At 47.7% G+C, this 19,642-nt stretch overlaps 1 protein-coding gene and 2 non-coding genes across 9 annotated transcripts in view; 1 reads left to right on the forward strand and 2 right to left on the reverse strand.

The window, feature by feature from the left end:
• Positions 1 to 257: 257 nt before the first annotated feature.
• Positions 258 to 19,642, reverse strand: part of LOC105687582 (tyrosine-protein phosphatase non-receptor type 13-like) — an 88,164-nt gene continuing 68,779 nt past the window's right edge. For 4 of the 7 annotated variants that reach the window (XM_048657335.1, XM_048657337.1, XM_048657338.1 and 1 more), the window contains 13 exons: positions 13,833 to 14,941; positions 12,951 to 13,131; positions 12,279 to 12,377; positions 10,364 to 10,584; positions 10,059 to 10,197; positions 8,926 to 9,788; positions 8,765 to 8,856; positions 8,069 to 8,676; positions 7,733 to 7,976; positions 7,391 to 7,636; positions 7,088 to 7,280; positions 6,705 to 7,004; positions 258 to 430 (listed from right to left, as the gene is read on the reverse strand). In XM_048657335.1, coding sequence (XP_048513292.1) covers positions 6,731 to 7,004; positions 7,088 to 7,280; positions 7,391 to 7,636; positions 7,733 to 7,976; positions 8,069 to 8,676; positions 8,765 to 8,856; positions 8,926 to 9,788; positions 10,059 to 10,197; positions 10,364 to 10,584; positions 12,279 to 12,377; positions 12,951 to 13,131; positions 13,833 to 14,941 — 4,269 coding nt within the window. In that variant the 3' untranslated portion in view covers positions 258 to 430; positions 6,705 to 6,730. Of the gene's footprint in view, positions 431 to 4,240; positions 4,377 to 6,704; positions 7,005 to 7,087; positions 7,281 to 7,390; positions 7,637 to 7,732; positions 7,977 to 8,068; positions 8,677 to 8,764; positions 8,857 to 8,925; positions 9,789 to 10,058; positions 10,198 to 10,363; positions 10,585 to 12,278; positions 12,378 to 12,950; positions 13,132 to 13,832; positions 14,942 to 15,613; positions 15,750 to 19,642 lie in introns of those variants that run through there. The other 3 variants (XM_048657340.1, XM_048657339.1, XM_048657336.1) reach the window with 3 other exon arrangements.
• On the reverse strand, positions 12,493 to 12,575 carry Trnal-cag. The gene has a single exon. It is a non-coding gene; the product is annotated as a tRNA-Leu (tRNA).
• Positions 12,789 to 12,860, forward strand: Trnae-cuc. Its single transcript has one exon. It is a non-coding gene; the product is annotated as a tRNA-Glu (tRNA).

Below are 19,642 nucleotides of genomic sequence, written 5' to 3' on the forward strand. Positions count from 1 at the left end.
GAATCATCGCCCGCGTTTAATATTTCTCGGCTCGGGTATCATTCAATTCGAGAAATACCTATTTCCAGTACAATGCCTCGAACGACGTGGTACTATTACGTAGGTGATGCGGTTTTAACCAACTAACTAGCTAACGACACAAGGATACAACTTCGGGGTTCGACTGAACGTCAGATTTAACAATAAGTATAATTTCTTGTATCGAAATTCGTACCAGATGGAGAAAATGTGAAAAGGAAACCGTCGGAATATCGATCCGATCGTTCAGACGGAGCAGGAAATCTTGATACGATTGCTACACGGTGCAGTAAAATGTGTAGTGTTCACCGATGGTCGAGGATGGAGATCTTGGGACCGAATGATTTTTTGTACCTGATCGTACGACGTCCTCGATGAACGGCGTTACTTCTACTCCCGGCATCGAAACATCCTGAAACACACGATAAACCAAAAATGATCAAACCAAATTTCGAAACGAGATACGACGAGTCCGTTCGTGCGGATGAGAAAAAAAAACGCTCAATTGTTCTCGCCATTTTCGCCGGTGAGACGACATCGATTATTTTTTCAAAGTTATTCGAGTGTCTCGACGAGTGTAAGAAATTGTTTTTTTTTCTTCTCATCTTAAAGTGCCGCGGTTATTCCTGACGGTAATGAGGCTTTAAAATCGTGACGACGATATTCAAGAAGCCATATTTCCAGCACGAGCTGTTATACCACCTAAGAGCTCAGATTCGACCTTGTCTTTACAATATTTAAATATCGGCCTTCGGAGCATAGGGATCTTCGGTGTGAACTTGTCTCGACGGAATACGATTTTTCATTCAACCGACAGCTGGAATCTTATGGGTCAAGTTTATTTTATCAGACATCAAAGTGCACTACGTCGACGGCAAACTTGGTCAAAATTTCACGGAATCGGAACGGAGACTGCCGAGATTAACTAACAAACATCTTCACGTTCGGAGTACCGGAGTTAACCGAGCGCGAGTCGTCGAGACCTGAGAGGTTCTTTGATGCGCGTAATGGGGCGACATCGTAACCGAACGCGGGGACCCCGACATGCCGCAGCACTAAATAATTATCGACTGATCAATTACACTCGGGGACTAGGGTGTGCGCACTAGAGAATAATTCGAAGCTGAAGAGAATCGAATGCACGGTATCGTGAAGTAAGGATCAACCACCGACCTGCGGCGTTCCGGAAGCGTTTCCAGGTGCTGCGCCGCGTCCGGTTCTCTGCTGGACTTTCGGAGTCCTCTTGGAAGACGGGGATGTCCTCGACCTTGATTCTTTCCTCCTTTCGGTGTCCGCGTCATTTTTCGCCTGTCCGTTTGAATCGATACCGGACGATCGAACGACGGGAATGCAGCGCGAACGAACGGCTTTTTTTTCATCCGTTTCGGCTGTTTTGAAGGGGACCGGTTCTCGCGATATTGGTTCGTTTGATTTATCGAAATTATCCGAACGTTGATTTACGCACGGATTTTCATCACGCTCGGTATTGCGCGGCTGTTTTTCCAGCGTCGACTTCCTCCTAACGATCGTGTATTTGATGTCGTTGTCTATTCGGACCGGGTCGGAGTTCGCCGAGGATTTTTTCCGCAAATATTCGACGGCTTTTGGAGGGCTGTCTTCTTTGGCGTTTGGAACCGTGTCAATTCTTATGGTTGGAATCGTTGGTACGGACGTGATGACGTTGTCCGTCAGGGCCGTTGAAAAATTTGAACCAACGTTAGTCTCGCCCTGAATTTCGTAAAATTTAACAAAGCTTCTAACACTACCGGGAATTATAGATACAACATTTAGGGATTGGTCGGAACTTACGTCTACGGGTGTTATGGCATTATTGTCATTATTATTATTATTATTATTATTATTATTACATCGGAGGACTATGGCACACTTATCGTCGACGCTACGTCTCGACGATGCTAAATCTACGTTGTTATTTCTGTTGTTGTTGTTGTTCATTTCTTCGCTGCTATCGTTTTGTCGGTTGTTATTCGTGATACTCGTTATGCTCTTCTGCTTCTCACCCTCGCAGCTCGTACCATTGAGTTCAAGCTCGCGGTTATTTTTTTCCTCATTTTCAATTTCGACGAGGGTGGTTTTAACTTCTAATATTTGTATGCTGCCGATACTCTCCTCGCCGTATTTATCGATACTAAAATCATCAGTCTTTTGACTACAGACTTCGCTGTTATCACGAGGTTCGTTGTGAGATCTCACCGAGTCCTCGATTGGTTCTTCACTTATCGCCTTACATTTAACAACTTCACTATCTAACACGCTATCTAGGTTCCGATTCGAATTATAATTCTTTTTAATTTCATCTAATTTATCACCGTCCCCCGTTACCCCCGCAGCGCCACTTGTTCCCGTGCTTTTCGTCGATTCAATGTTCGAATCACCGTCACTTTGTCTTTGCACCTCTTCGACGCAGTTACCGTTCACCGGTCTTAATCTAATAGTACTAAAGTTGCTCGAAAGCTCGTCGAGCACTTTACATTTTGCGTCAACCGCAGCACTCGCCTCTCCATTTTTTTTATCCTCCTCGTTTCGCCCCTCGAACGCACTTTGCACTTGGCCGCACCTTCGGATCGGCGTTTTCGGATGGGTGGCAACGACCTGGCAAACGATTTTCTCCACATCGTTATCAACCTCCTGCAGCAGCATGTTCATCAAGAAGGAATTCCTCCTCAGATTTCCCGGTGGTAATTTCTCCGCCGACGAACGATCGTCTTCGTTTCTCCTCGTCTCACCTTCGTCTTCGTTATTCGTGCGATCGATCGCATCCGCTTCCAATATCCGGTCGGGACCGTCCGGAAAGTCTATCGGTGATTGATCGACGTCTATTTTCTTCTTCTCCGGGTCACTTTCTTCAATTTTCCCCGACAATGGAAGCAAACCGTCGCTTTCATCTCTCCGCGGACATCCGTCGTTCGATTCCGGCTTTTCAGAGTAACAACTTTTCGACTGGTCGTTCGCCGCCGTTTCCCCTTCGCAGGCGTCTTCGTAGACCGAAGTCATCGTTTCCTCGATCGATTGCGCGTCCTTTTCGACGAACGCTTCCTCGACCTCCCGTACCGTGGGATCATCCTCCGATCCGCGAGGTTCCGGTGGAACCGGCTCGACGGTGGCGGTTACCAGAATCGTTTGAAAGTCGGTCTGCGATGAGGTCGAGTTGTCCGACTGGTCGACGTAGAGAGACGCGGAGTCGTTAGCAGAGGTGTTCAAAATAGAATCGAACGGGACGTCACCGAATTCATCTTCGTTAGAAAAAATGTCGTCCCGCGCTTCTATCTCGTCGCGATTCTCTACTTTTCTTTCAAAACTCGTGGCGACGACGTCCGAGTCGTCGGGAGGCAGCGAATCGATGTTTTGAAGGCTATCGAATTCCGCAACCTCTTCGTGGCAGGGTGTTTTCGGGCGATTCTCATCGCGAGTAAAATCGTCGAGAAACCTGACCCTGGAAGCGGTGTGGCTCGTTGAGGTCGTGGTAGCGTCGTCTTCGTCGTCCCTGTCAAAGGTATCGTCTCCGAAAAGCACGAGTTTCGTGATCTGTTTGCGTTGGGGCGGCTTCCGCTTTCTGTCAACGTACTCTTCGAAGACGAAGTGATTCGGATCGTCGTTACCGATTCCTCCCTCGTTCCACCCCGCCGGTGCATACTTTTCGAACGGGACGTTCGTCGTCGTTACTCTGAAGTGGATCGGCCCTTTGGGAGTCTCCGGTAAATCACGGTAGGGAGATTCTTCCTGTTCGACGGTCGCTCTGGGTTTGGGCGTCGGTTCGAAGGTCGTCATATTTTTCAACGTTCGACTGGACGTTTCCATGTCGGCCATAACGTCCTGAAAATCTTGCAGCGTGAAGAAGAGAGGCGGGTAATCGTTGGGTCGTCCGCTTTTACTTTTATCGTGATGATGTCTTCGCGGTGCCTCCTTTGGTCGCGGTTTCTCTCCGCCGTTTCTGGATATCAACGGACCCACCGTTCCGAACGTCGACAACGACGTTTGAGGCTCGGCGGGTTCCTTGTTGCCGCGTTTTTTACCACGAGCCACGACGATCACGGTCTCGGATGCCGGTATCTCCGCAGGTCCGGACGACGAGGTCTCGGCGACGTTCGCCACGAGCGAAGGAATCTCCTTTTTCGCAATATTCATGGAACCCCGTGGCGGTAACTGAGGGCGAGTCTCCGGTCGAGGAGGACCCCTTTGCGGAGGCGGGGGTGGAGGAAGTCGCGGTCTCCGTTCCGCTCGTGGAACCGATGTCGGAGCGGTGACTTCTGACAACGCGTCCGTAGAGGAGACGACGGGTGGTTTGTTCTTGCGCTTCAATCGGCGCGGGGGAACCGGCGGGGCTGGCCTAAGGTCACCTGAAACGGAGAACGAGAAAAATGATCATTTCAATGGGGTCGAATCCTTGATCCAAAAACGGTTCCGTCGAAGACTACAGAGCACATGTCCGCCTGGCCTCACGTCGTTCGTCACAGCTCCAATGAGTGCTCAATCTTTCCAATCGACAATCGCAGCTAAACTCGACTACTAAAAACTCACTCTCTTTCATGGTTTCCGGATGCTGGGGGTTCCAGTGGAGAGAAGCGATCCCCGAAATTGACTCGCGGATCACCCGATACGCGGTAGACGCGAACTTTCAGTGCCGGGATGGCACTCCAGAGCTCGACGGACGGAGCACACTGCCACTGATTCCCTATGACTGACGTCCACCAACGCTCGCTGTACCCCCCTCGCCCCTCAACCACCTAGCTAGCTGGCTTGTAGCAACGCGCGGTCAATAGCGATTATTACACAAGCTTTCCAACTCTTCCAACAATGCTGTCTGTTCATTGAGCTAGACGATATTTAGGTGAGACATTTTCGCAGCCGGTCTCATCGAAGGAGATCAGCGAACGGGCGAAATTTTCGCTCCGCCCGAACCCAAAGGATACCAGTGAACATTTCTAACGAGGAAGTTCGCGCGAACGCGGCTCTTCGCGGTGTTGGATTTTCCGCGAGGTTTCAGATACAGAGAAATGCATGTGCGCTATGATTGAGAGGGTGTGAGCAAAAGGAGCAGAAACACACTTTCTAGGTAATCCCGAGATCACACCCACGGTAAAATCGTTGTTTCTGCCATCGTGTTTCTCTCTCCTCACGCAATGTTCCAGTAAACTACTCTTTATCGGATCAGCTTTAGATCCACGTGAAACGAACATCGGATTTGCGAGGAGAAACAGTTTCGCGGCTACGCGAGAGGCGGTGAACTTTGTTTTTTTTTTTTTTTTTCTACGATGTTCCAATTCCCGGTACGTGTCACACTTTTTGTCCTCGCCTCGATTTCTCGACGGGCGAGGAAACTATTGAAATTTTTTAACGATCCATCGCCACGTAGTCGAGACAATACGAATAGTAAAAGCTCGACGAAACATTATCTACCACTACGTCGTTCATTCGCTCTATGAAACTGGAATATACAAAGCTGTCACGATCGCGTTCATACCACCATCGTTCTCGAATTTCAAAAGGGCCTCCCCCGAACGAAATACGTTTTACTATGGATGCATCCTCGTCGGAGTCACGGCAAGGCATTGCATCGACTCGATTTCGTTGGAAAGTAAAAATACCGGATCAAAAGAGAGAAAGAAAAAATAGAGCTCTCGTAGAAAAACTCGGTTAATTTTCAAAGCTTTGTGCAAAGCTTTGATTAATTTGGAGCGATTTTTTATCTTCGCAGCGTCGTGATTCCATCTCGACGTATTTCCGAATGCGTTCAAAAATTCGATGTCATTAAAGTATAATTCACGGTCCGATGAAAATTCAATTATCAAGAAAGTGTGAATGAGGCGCGGCGGCGTCACCGGCGAGCATGTAACGCCCTTGCGACGCGAGCCGATCGATCGACCGACCGGACTTAAGGACGGTCCGCTAAAGAGTTTTGTCTTATAGCCAGCCGCTGCGTTTCTACGTCTTATGTCTGTAACGAGTATCGGAGGTTGGATAATCGTCGGTAACTGGGGAGTAATGGCGCGTGGACAACGGCCGCGGCGGCGGAGGCGCGGTAAAACCGGGAGCCCGAAGCAGTGCTTCGCTAAATGGATGAATGTAATTTGATTAGCGTGCCAAGAAACGCGAGCGGGGACCGAGTACCGAGTGAGGGACACCTTCGGTTTCGTACGTAATAGAATTGTCCGAGCGAGTCTCTGCATTCGGAGTTCTCGACACCCTGGCGCATCCCATTTGCGCGGCTCAAGCTCACAGAAGAACACTTCGGTAAAGCTATAAACCGTATTTTACGACGGACTACTTTATTCCCACAGGCTGTAAGGATGAAAGCAAACTTTGCACAAATCTTGAGTGCCTTTGATCCGATCCCCGCACCGATTTATGGGAACTTGCCTAGCTGCTAACCCTTAGGAATTGAGCGAGTCGCAACGTGAACTCAATTACGACTATCGCAACCAACGCAGTGTGCCGTATCACGGGCCTTTGACTGCGAATCAACGTTTCAAACGGTGTCACCGAGTTACGCGAAGCTTGACTGTATTTCTAAACTTTTTGACACGTATTTGTCGCCGATTGATTTTTTAGTCGAAACGGAATCGATGAAAAATCCTAGACGATGTCTAGTTTCCGAAAACCGTTTGGAATTATCTTTCAATTATTGGAAATTGAGTTTTACGGTGCAAAGCATGTCTGTGCCTTACCTGGTGCTGCGGGTTGCGATCAGTCTCTAAATGAAGACCTGTCGGCTGGTACGGCTCAGGTCAAAGTCCTCAATGCCAAGTAAAATGCTGGCAGAATTGAGGGTTGTGTCACCGATGACATCGGTCAGGTAATGGGTATTTATACCCCTGTGATTTCCCATGGCACTTGACGAAGCGCTGCTGTAAGCGCTGGATGTATTTTGCACGGATGCGATCTCGTGGGTCTTCTGGCTCAACCATTTCGTCGCCATGCCGGCGTTCGTTGAATCGAGCTCCGACGCCATATCGAACCTGATGTTTCTGCAATAGAAATTTTCGCCGTAACAATAAGTTGAGTCGAAAAAAATCCGCGATCAGAGAACGAGAAAACCGGTTGAACCTACTGCAAATAATTGTCCTCGATCGGTCCTTGTTGACGAGAATCGACGGTTTTCATGGTCTGCCCCGCGTTTCCGCGGGGTAAGATTTGCGACAGAACAAGATCGACCGTTTCCGACGAACTCTGCAACATCCTCAGAGCGTCCTCGTAACGGAGATTGAGGAGACTTTGCCCGTTGATTGCGACTATGCGATCTCCTGTAAATCACCATAAGAAAAATGGTACAAAATTCTGCCCTTAACTCCTGAAAATCTTTTTGGCGGTTCGCGTTCGAACCAAATATCATCGAATCGTTTTTCAAACCCACCCTTGTTCACGTTACCGGCCATATCCGCAGAACCGCCAACAGATACCGCCTGGACGTAGACACCGCCGTCGCTCCCTTCGGTTACCTGCAGACCTATACTACCCCCGTGGCCACGCTCCAGTTGTATCGAGTGCAAAATTCGCTCCTCCACGAAGGACAGTTCGTCCAGCCTGGCCATCAGCGAGGCGGACATCGTTTCATCCACGGGGACTCTGAACGTCTCGTCGTCCGATCTGATGTCTGCGTCTGTCGATTGTAAAAAAAAGTGATAAATAAATTGAAACTGGGATTTCCTTCAATTTTTCAATGGTTCCTCGAACCCGATCGATATGATATACTCACTGAGTACGTAGGCTTCCGGTAGGGGTGAGTCGGCTGATGCCGACCGGACCGAGGAGGTGGTGTCGGATTTTAGCGACAGCGACTCAAGGTCACTGGTGACGTCGGCAAGGGTGGGATCTCGTTGCAAGCTACTGTAGATAGCCCGGGTTCCCATTTTTACGCCGAGTCGGCGAGGAAGACTCGGCGTTCGAAATCCGGTCATTTGTCGCGGCGTCCCGTAGTTGGGGAGGCTCGAAGTCTTTGCCTGGATAAAAAAACAACGTTTTATTCCAATAACGAAAAACTAGACTATTTCCCATTTTTTTTTTTTTCCTCCATGGGACCTCGAATTCTCACCTGCTGCGCGCTTTTCTTGAGATTCGTCACGTCGCTGACGTTCCAGACTTCGTCGGGTACGGGGAAGTTGAACTTTTTCGGCAGCCCGTTTTTGTTGATCGCCGCGTACAAATCTTCAGTTTTATCCTGATTCCGTAAAAGTAGATCGATGTCGTCCGAAGACAGAGGTTTCGTCAATGGATTGAAGTACTCGTTCCGCTCCGGTGGACCAATTTTCGCATAAGCGTAGAGCTTTTCTTTGTCACGTTTAATTTTTACAGTTTCAACGAGATCATCGTTGGCGAAATGATGCTGGGGACCGATCAGTCCCCGGTCAGATTCCTCTTCGGCGTCTCGTGACGCTCCCTCCGGTTCCAATCGCGCGTGAACTTGAGCGTAGAGGGCATCTTCCTCGGGAGTATACCGAATCGGTTCCTGAGACGCGAGGCTGCTTTTTTTTTGCGGGTTTTCATTCTCCTTGTTTTGGAACTCCTCGAGTTGCATCACGGAGCGCTTTTGGTTCTGCTGTTTCTTGGTGGCCTCGGCGATCGATATTTTCGTCTTGCTGCTGTCGGGTTTCAACTTGGGCGGAGGTGAATTCGGCTCCACCGTCAACGGGACTCCAAATTCTGAGGGGAACGTTTCGTTGGATAAAAACTCGCGTTCGCAATGGAACGTTTTGAATATAAAAAAAAAAAAAATTATAGAGATACCGACCCGCCGCGAGTCCTTGAAGTGAGCTGAGCTCGGCACGAAATTTCAGGAAAAATTGGTGGTGAAGAGAGGTCAGCTTGAAGGCGAAGTAGCTTCTAAAAATAAATGAAAGGAGGAATTAGCGACTTCCCCGGAGTTAAACGGTCCTCGAAATATATACTTACTTCCTGTGATCCATCCTCAGCTTAAATTTGCATCGTTTCCCATTCAGTTTGCTGTGTATACAGAGGCAACTTTTACTGTAACTGAGTGTCTGAACATCGCGCCACTGAAACCTGGCGAGTTCAATTTTTTCCCTAGGATTTCCACCCCTTTCGAAAAGTTTCAATCCGTCAGAGTGAATAGCCAGCCAAACTCCGCTCTCGTTCGACTTTTTCGTTCTTCCGATACCGCAATGATTGTTGTTGTTGGTGTTGTTGTTATTATTATTGTTATTATTGTTATTGTTGTTGTGGATGTTATTTTTTGAATTGCCGCCGACGTTGTTGTTCGGCTCGTTACCGCAGGTTTTCGAATCCCTGGGTCTCGGTACGGCGTAGAGTCCTTCGGCGACATTCGCCGCCGTCTTGTGTTCCCGATCGGTGTACGAATTCCCGCCTCGTTCCTTGTCACCGCCGATTCCAGGGAAATCGATTTGCCCGTATATCGGGTCATCCGAGGATTTGTCCAGCTCGTAAATGTTCTCCGTTTCCGAGTAGATGCCGTCGGTCGTCTTCCGTTGATCTTTGCTAGTCCCGACGGCACCGCTACTCAACTTCTGCTGAGCGATGACCTTCGTCAATTCCTTGGTATCCAGAGTGGCGATGTAATAGTGGGCACCGTAGTCGTTCAGCGCTTGAGTGTGAGCGATGAACATTTCCTCAGCCTTGTTAGTGTCCAGGCCGAACCTGTCTCTGTGGGCCTGATGTAACTGAGAACGGAGGACTTCGGTGCTTCCAGGTAGCTCGGATTTGACCTGTTCGCCGCTTAGGACCAGCGACTCCGGTACGTAGTGTTCCAGGAGGAAGTAATCACCGCAACCGTGTTCCTGGAAATTGGAAGGTGTGCCCGTTTACCCCGGTAGCCCGAGCTATGCAAGTTGGAAATTCACGGCCGACCGCAACACGGGCTTGCGCACCAGGACCCTTAATTACTGAATTAGGCGTACCGCGATTACCGCGATGAAACCGCGGCTCGTTATTTCGTGAAACGGCTGTGGTTTCGAACGCTGATAAATCGCGAAGAAAAAAACTTCACCACCCATCGCTAATTCCGGAATTTCCAGATTCCCCCCGACAAACGGTATATTCCTACTCACGTTCGTACTGTAGTTTCCGAACTCTGCCTGAAGCGCGAGACCGGTCAGATTTATAAGCTGACCTAACGAGCAGACCAATTGTTGCTCCAATATGCAACGGCGAAGCTGCAGGTACAGGAGATGTTTGGAGCACCAGCTTCTGAAACGAATCGATCGTTATGCAGGGGTGTGTGTGTACGATGAAAAGTTATCCCTGTCAAATTGGGTTGGGTCGGTAATAACAACGAGTTGCCCGGTTATAAAGTCGAGTAGCGGATAAAAGGATTTGTTATAATGAGGTATATTTTATATTTCAGAGGCTATACCTTAATCCCCGTAGCGAAGGTAGGAAAAATCGGAGCCGGAAGTAAAGCATGAAGCTCGTCGGTAGGCCCAAGAGACCTTTGTTTTTCCCCGTGTTCAGCCATCCCGGGGGTGCTACTTTGCTCAATTTCGTATCTGGAGGAAGAATGGCAAAGTCTCCGGCCAGTAAAGCCGCCAAACCGAGAGTAAAATTCTCCTCGAGGTTCTCCGCCTGGACCACCGTCTGAAAGATGTAAAAATAAAATTGGACTTACGATTAAAAAAAAATTGATCCTCGTTACGAATCCGCGACCGCCGCCTCTGCTTAGCTTAAATCTTCAATTATGGTAAACCGAATGCAAATTGCCGAGTAAATGTGAGAGATAAGCGATGTCTGATGAAGGCGATTTCCATAGCAAAATGTAAACCGGGGAAAAGGAAGTTTCTTCCGGTATAACCGTTTCCTACGGAGAATTCCGATCACAAAAGACCGTGGTGAGATTCCATCGCATCCGGGGGGCGGTCAAGAATGCATTGTTATCGAGGTCCCGTTCGAAAATTGTCACTGCGTTTCTGAACGAAAATTTTGAAGAAAAAAAAAAAAACGAGAAGGAATTTCACGCCAGTTATCTTCCACACGTTCGTACACGTACGAGAAAATACCTTCGTGACGAGCTTTTTGAATTTAATGAAACTGCAACGACTCGTGGCGCGATGGTCGATACCGAAATTCTGGGGAAGAAGTTCCTTATCACAAGCGCCGAATGTTCCGAAGAGAAGATTTGCGAGGGGTCGTTAACAAACGAAGATATTTCATTCCTGTAATGTTGACGGGAAGAATTTCCATTTACTAACCTGACGCGTGATGACGTACCCCGGTACAGGTAATATCGCCGTAGAGTGAAATCCAAATTTCAGCGAGTCTATTCCGAGCGACTATTTGCATAGCTGAGTACGAGGTACAGTCGAGGTACGTTGGATTATGGAAATTAAGTAACGAACCGGAGGTGCGGCTGAATTTTTCTTCACATTCAGCTTTTGTTTCCTTATACGGAAACTGACGAGAATCGGTGGAACGTCGTCAGCGGCTCCCGTCGATGCCCGTGACTCGTGAGATTAGAGACAAGTGCATCGATCATACGTAAACGGGATGCTCGGAGAACCCATCAAACCTAGACTGATTCTTTTTCGCGAAAATTGGCGAATAGCCAGAGCGAAATTCTCTCCTAGGCGGATAAATTTGTAGCCGAGGTGTGACGCGAGTTTTCTACACCTCGTGAAATTTTATCGAAAAGATTTGACCAAGTTAGTCGTAACGAGGATAGTTTCGTACAATTTTATTCGATCTTTGGAAATGCCGGGACAAGAGAAAAATCTATATATATATATATATCGCTTCGATATAATCGGCCGATAAATTGGATTGGAAAAGCTTATCGGTAGTCCCCACGTGCTGCAGTCGACTTTCAGTAGGATAGTTTTCAACGATCGAATTATATCCTTGATCGAGTTTTAATCAGTTCTATCAAACCCCCCGGCGGATTACAGAGCTTTTAACTTTGATAAATTTGAAATTTGATTATTCTTTATCTCCGTTTTTACCCCGCCCACCGTCATGACGGAAAATCGATATTACCGCCTTCGTCTGAACCACCCCCTTTTTTCAAGCGCCACTTTTTCTGGTCGGTCGAAAATTAAGCTCTCGCTACCCTTTCCAACTTTCACACGTTGCGCTGGGGGGGTCGGATACGACGAATTTCTTTCACCGCCCCCGGGCGACACTCCTGCAGCTCTCGATTTCCCACGTGACACGCGATGTACTTTTCGATGGAGAGCAACCCTTTCCGGGTGTGGAAAAAAAAAGCTCAAATCTTTTCTCGACCCCGCACACCTGAATCCGGCGGAACGCGAACTGCTGTGACTATCGATTATGCTTACCTGAAAGAGTTCTCCCGCCGTGATTTTCTGCGGATCACAAGTTACCTCCAGTCTTTGTCCGGTCAGAAGTATGACCACTACGCGACTGGTAGAGGCAGTCTGAAACAGGGAGAAGATCGTCTGAGTGACCGCTATTCTCGACGGCTGTCCTCGATACATTTTGTCGGAGGATCGACTCGGGACAAAAAAAGACGAGTGCCCCAAAATAAAAAATTGTCAGAAGTGGGATTCGAACCCACGCCCACAGAGTGGACTGCGACCTGAACGCAGCGCCTTAGACCGCTCGGCCATCCTGACTCATAAAAGTTCTTAAAAGCTCTTAGCCATCTTATTGAGCAAAAACAGCCACATCTTGGGACGAAAATGGGACGCTCCTCCGTTTTATTCACATCGAGTTCTCGAGTCCCAACGTTGTAACGTCGCTTTTTTGACACAGTTTTCAGCTATTTTTGATCGCGTGGCGACAAAAAGCTCTGCCTGAGGTTTTGTTGAGATGCGATTCAGACATCATCCGGTATTGTCTAGTGGCTAGGATACCTGGCTCTCACCCAGGAGGCTCGGGTTCGATTCCCGGTACCGGAAAACATTTTTGCTCAATTTTTGTAGCTTCTTGAAATCAGAGGAGCAACGCAAGAGTCGATATTATGGCGAGGCACGCCCGAGCTGACTTACTTTTACATCGCCGACGACCAATTGCCGGGGCTGTTGATTGGCACGTACTACAAATTCCGGACCAACGCATCGCGTCTTGTTCAATGATCTCGAGGGTCCGCCGGCCGCGCGATATAATCGAGACGGTGCTCTCTGGACCGCTTTTCCTCGACGTGCTCTCGGGCCGCACTTGATCGCGCTCCTGTTAAAATATGGGAATAATGCGAAAGGCCGATGATTATTGGGGATTGAAATTGTTGCGTGAGCTTGAAATTTTTGTGCAGTTGGTTTCGAGAGAATTTCGAGAGTCAAGGTCGGTTAGTCGAGGGGTTAATTTTGATGCACGATGTTACGTTCGTCAGGAAAATTATCCGAGACTACGAGGAAGTTAGTGCCTCAGAGAATATCTTCAAACGATTTCCTCCCTCTTGATGTTTGCAGGGGGAATGTACGAGTACTGTAGATATTCAAACCGAGCAATAGAGCGAGGCGGACATTTTCGGAGGGTTGAAATTTACCGGGCACTTTTCTTCAGACATCTAGAAAATTTGATCTAATTTTTCGTGACGCAGGGATTAATCAACCTTGAGAATTGTTAATTAAGCGCTCGACTGAATAAATCCCCCTCTCGAACCCCCTCCGGGTCCGCCCTCGGGGATTTATAAGGCGGGAGACAAATTTGACAAGAAAAATTTACTTGACGTAAAGTGAAAAGTAATTTAAAATTATTCGAGAATTTTAATTTTCTCTTACATCGTTTCGTTTCCTTCTTTTTTTTTTTTCATTTTCTCTTTGATTTCCAACACGTCGAATGTGCATTCATTGACAATATAGCAAAGGCATTTTTTTTCCACTACAATGAATCCATGCTCATGCAATGCCATGTAAAAAAGTGATTCTTACCTGGGCGGTTTCACAGGTGGACCTGATTCCGTTTCCGGTCCCGAGTTCACCGCGGACCTCTTCAAGGTGGTGATGATTCTCGGCGGTTTGGGTGGTACGGGACCCCGTGGGGTGAAAATTTTCTCACCCGTCGACGACTGTTGTCTTAAAATATCAGTCTGATTCGTCGGATGTCCGTACGTTGGACCGGGTCTATTTTCCGCCGAATCTGACGACGGTTGATTTCGACATTTCGATGTTGGAGGATCCCCGTTTCCGGTGTACAGCGAAAGCTGCGTCGGGACGCCGCAACGCGTGGGATTCGCTTCCGTCGATCTCGTACGTAGTTGAGGATTGGACGCCTCTCGCCGATAACGCTGAATTTGCTGCCCGGAATTTTCACTCCTGCACAATCTTTGAACGTACGCGGCGTCCGTTGTCTTGAAATTAATCTGATCGCGCGGGTCGTTCTTCGCGGATTTGGTAAGGTCATTGTTCCGGACATCCTGAGAGCTGAGAAACGGTTTCACGGGAAGAGAATAGATCGGATCGCTGTATATATTCCCGTAACTCTGACGATTTTGACCGGACGATATCGTCGCGAGATTGTTACCGCTTCCGGTATGGGGTGTGCGTGAGTTGTAACTTTGCGCATTGTTGCGTTCCGGATAACAAGTAGTCGGTTGGGAGCTTGTTCTCGCGTGGTGTACAACCGTTGGTAAAATTCTGACGGACCCTGGATTTCCCGGAATGTTGACCTGCGACTGGAACTCCGGCCTTCCGCCGTTTTCCAGAGACATAGTTTCGCTCCCGGACAAACTGAGGAGATTCGGTTGCGAGCGGGAATTGCGAGACTGGACCTTGAACAACGCTCCTTTGGCCTGATGATGGTGGTGGTGGTGATGGTGATTTTGCTTCGGAAAATTGGTTTGTGCGTACTGTGCATGTTGTTGGTTCTGTTGCTGGTGGGTTTGACGTGGCTGTCGAGATTTCGATACCCTTGCGGTTTGAAGGGCGCTTCGTTTCCTCGCTACGTATTGCGGACACCGAACCACCTCTCTGTACATATCCATCACTATGTGAGAGAACGGTTTCGTCTGCAGTCGAGTTCTGCAGTATTCCGATATCACCTGGAACACGAAATACACGTGAAATTAATCGTGTTTAAAGCTTCGCGCGAACGAAACTCGAGCGCGATTTATCTGTTCGGGGAAGTCGCCGGTAATTATTCCGGACGAGAATCGGCTCGCTCAATCGGGAGAACTTCGCGGTGCGAACAAACTTCTGGTCCAAATCGCGAACAATGACGGCGTTCGCCAAGTCGGACGTACTTCTGATACGATACCGACGTCTACGTCTACCGGGTTACCCCTGTTATATTTCTGACATCGAATCGAGGGTTTGAGTATCCGTTTTCGGAGCGGTTGATTCGAGGCCGTTTGCGAAAAACAGCGATCGGGGGGTCGATCCGACGGCAGAAGAAGAAGAAGAATAAGAATAAGTGGGAAACATTTTAATCAAGGAAATGTAGAAACAATACGAGAGAGGCGGAGATGTCGCGCGTTGTTGTTTTCTCGAGCTCCGTTCCGCGCCCCGCAGTTGTTCAAAGTCTCGGCAGTTTTGGTAACGGCGTAAAAATGAACGCGCCCGAACGTTTCGCGTCGCACAAACGAGATTCGTTTTATTCCGGTCTGACGAACTTTGACAAAGCCGTCACTTTTAACACTCGAGTGAAAAGTTCGCCGTTTCACAAACAACTGACCCAAATAACCGCACCCGTAGTACGGTTGGGGAATAATTACTTTCTTTGTTTGCACTTTCGAAGAGGCGACGACGCCAACTTTTCAGGCAGAAGGAGTCCTCCGCTCCGCGACGACGGTCCGCAACTCTTGTTACGAGAGCGGACCGATGTACGTACGTATCGACGAGAAGCAACAACGGCGACGTTTCACGGGTAGCCGAATTTCCCCACTGTTGGGCGAAACAATTTCTGGCAGCTGATTTAATATAAGCTGCCGTTCCGTATGCGCGACGTTACCCCGGCACGACGTTTAGTACATCAAACACCGGCGACGTATGTGACATCGAGTGCCAAGGCTCCGCTGATTACTTGCCCAATAACCAGCCGCATATCAGGCGACGGGGCGCGATATCGACATTATACCGCCTGCAGACACCGTCCTGACTCGCGAACACCGTTTTATGAGTTTGTCTCCGAGGGCTTTCCACTTGGAAGTTTAATTCACTCGGTTAATGGTTCGAAACGCGATTGTAATTTCACCGCGTTCCCGTTACCACTTCGTACGAATGCAGCTGACGGATCGGTTGGCTTTTCGATCGAAGTAACAGCTCGACATACTTCAGAGTCTCTCGATGAATTCAATGTCTACAGAGGACGGAAACAGGATCGGACGAACATGCACATTTCCGATCGATAATGAAATCTGAATGTTAAATCTAAGACAATGGAGGTGTTTTTTATTTTTTTCGATGCTGCCAGAATCTGCGTTTCCAGATTAGTAAATTTTCTAAAATCCTTTTTCTCGAGTTCCTGTACCAACGAGGTCTATATCGTATCATATCTCTCGTGATTTTTAAAGGCAACGATGAGGCAGAATATTTTTCTGATTAGCGGGATCGCGATACGGGGTGAAAAACTGGATGAAAAAAATCATCGTAAAACAGTCGTGAGAGAAATAGTAAAAGAAATATTTTAAAGTGAAACGCGAAGCGGGATAAAACTAACTAGATCAACTAGCGATGAGGAGGTCACGTGTTGTACCTAAGTTCAAGTCTTTCGCATAAAAGCCGCTGAAATTTCTCCTGCAATTGATGAATCGGGTCAATTAAAGACCCTCGTACCCAATCCGTGTACATCTGAATCACTCCAAACTTCTATACGATATACACCCAATACTAGCGAAACGTAGATGTGAACGTTCCGTGTCGCGTTTCTCTCTAGGTTTCCCTATCTCTCCGTCTCTCTCCGGTCCGTATGACGTAAACGGAAGCGTATGACGTAGAGCTGGGGAGTATGCGGTGGTGTACGTGGATTCAAGCTACATTCCGACCTACGTACCGTCGAGATGCGTTGTGAAAAAAAATAAAAAAAATAAAAAATAAATATATACAACGTGTTCAGAATTCAAAGGCTATAAAAATCATGGAAATTTCTTAGACATTTCCGTAAGTGGTTGTAGACGCAATTGGTACTTACTCACCCACTCCCCTCGGTTGCTTTTCTAGCCTAATTTATTCCGAGTGAAAGAAATCGCGTGTTCGGCGTACGCGTATCGGGGATGAGAATATCGCGGAATTTCTACGATCCGTGCTTCATGTTTACTCATCAAACTCGAAGAATTTTTCATCCACCTCGGGAGCGTCTCAAAGTTGTTTTACGCGGAACCAATTTCTCCCCCCGCCCGACCTAGCTGTCCTGATTATAGTTTCGCGGAACGTATTTGCTGACGGGGCGATGCACGAACTATTTTTTCTCTTTTTCTTTCACCGATGCCTTCGGTTACGTTTGATCTGAAGAACTGCAGCAATTTTTTTCACGCATTTGTTCGAATATTCCGGACCAATCGGTAGATTCGAGTCGATCTCCGTGGGTTTGATCGCAGGACTCGCGAGGAGCGGAAAACCGCATCCGTTGCCGACGTTCGACGATTATCGTTAGTCGCGTCTACCCTTTACGACACCGAGCACTTCGCAATCAGAGCGCATGCAGTTCGTCCAAAAATTATCCATCCGCAATTTCAATCGGGACACTTACGTCACAGATTGCCGGGACGAGGTACGAATGTTATCGATTATTCGTTACTCGCGAAATGTTGGATTTTTTTTTATTTTTTCGCTTTTTTCGCGATCTAGTGTACAGCGCGGACACGCTCTCGACGAATATTACACTCGGTTCTTGATTACAAGCAGAATTAGCCTCGGATCGCGCGACGAAAGATTTTTCTCTCTTTCGAAAAAAAGTAGAGGGTGGGTACCTTTGACTCGTGGACGTAATCTGTAAACGAACGTTCGTAATACTCGAATCGTATCGTTCCACGTAATCTTTCTATCGTCGTAAGAAATCGCGGCACAAAGAATCCCGAGAATCCGAGCGAATAAGATAGGAGAGAAATTTTTGCCCCGTTGAAAAAAGCCGCTTTTTGTACGACGAGCGGATCGCGATGACTTCAGCTACTGCAAAGGACAGCCTCAGGCTACCGGTTGATTCCTGGCAACCACCTACGCTTACGTCTACGTCCTTCGTTGAAAGGGAACGTGACGTCAGGGTCCTGCTGCAGCAGCGGAGCTCGAAGAATGAAAAACGGAGAAGAGCAGCCGCGGGTCGCGAACACACGTTTACAGTCAGACGATCAATGCAACGAAACAATGTCCTACCAGCGCGCGAGTCATTCATCCGCGCTTCTTTTTCATTCACTGGAAAAACATTTCCAACGTCGCGCTCGAGAGCTGCGAACGCAGATTTAGTTCTGGCAGCCGGTTTAATTGCTGAGCACCGACAGTCGGCATTCAATCGCCGAGTAAAATGCGAACACCAAGTTTTTTTTTTTGTTCTTTTTCACTCATGGAAATATACCGGTGTTCGCTGCAGAGAAGCACACGCGAATCGTGTAATTTAATCACTGCAGGCTACCGCGAGACTCGATTTTCACGAAGCCTTTCCCACCGTTTCGATGCGTATACCCCATGAATTCGAGGGGGGTGGGGTGGGGGGTATAGTCGCAGAATCATATTCAGAAACGGTAACTGTATCTGCTACGTTTGTTCGCAAAAGGTTCGATCAATCACGTCCCCATTGTTTCCGTGAAATTCAAAAAGTAGATTTTAGTTTGGCCCATTAAATGCGAAATTTTCAATTTCAGTGGAGCCGTTGAGCTGGGTTTTTTATTCGTTCGTTTTTTCCCTTCGATAAATCATGTACGGTTGAAATTTTTTGCGCCGCTACTCAAATATGATTTCAATGTGATATTGGAAAGTGTCAATTTTTCCCGGGTACCCGGATTTTCGAATGGCACAACACCCTTCGAATACTCTTGTGACTCGGGTTTTATTCATTGTGCTTGAATTTTTATTACGTATGAATGAAAACTTTTTGGAAGCACTTTCCTCGAGTAAAGGTGCGTAAGAACGAGAGTACGTATGATGTACCTAACTTTATCGATTTTTGACGAGGGTGCATTTGCGAAAAAAAAAAAATAAAAAATTCAACCGCTTGAACGCGACCGCGAATTATTCCGCAGATTTTCGCGATCGAGTGATTCATCAAAATCGCTTGGCTTCGAAATGACACCGGCGAAACCGATAACTGACCAAATATTTGCACACGTTCGGCCGAACTTTTTTTTTTTACAATTTCGCGAGCGCTCAGAGTTTTCGGATAATCGGTGGCAGGGGTTGGAAAATTTGGAAAATTGAATCGTAAAGAATTATTCAGAAACGAACCTTGCAACCTTCCAGTTTGGGGCATGACGAGTGAAAAAGTTCGAACCAGAGTGGAAACGCCGAGGGTTCCGACCCTCGTCAAGTTGACACGCAATGCCTCTCGTGCATAATATACTTATAGGGTGTTGCTTTAAAATTAAGTTGGTCGAAATATAGCGAGGAAGTTTGGCGCGGAATCGATTGTATTTCATTACCTCGGAAAAGCCTGTGGTAGTATAGGGGGCAACGGTAGGTGTGTAGGTGCGTCTGGTAGCGGGTGGCATTTGGCAGCAGTAAACGGCGCAGCGTCGTTAAGTAACCCGTTCACGTCAAATTAATTAAATTAACTATGTAAACTAACGAGAGTCGCTGGTTTTGCTTGCAGGGTTGCT

This window comes from Athalia rosae, chromosome 6, assembly GCF_917208135.1.
Source record: "Athalia rosae chromosome 6, iyAthRosa1.1, whole genome shotgun sequence".
Taxonomy (NCBI): domain Eukaryota; kingdom Metazoa; phylum Arthropoda; class Insecta; order Hymenoptera; family Athaliidae; genus Athalia; species Athalia rosae.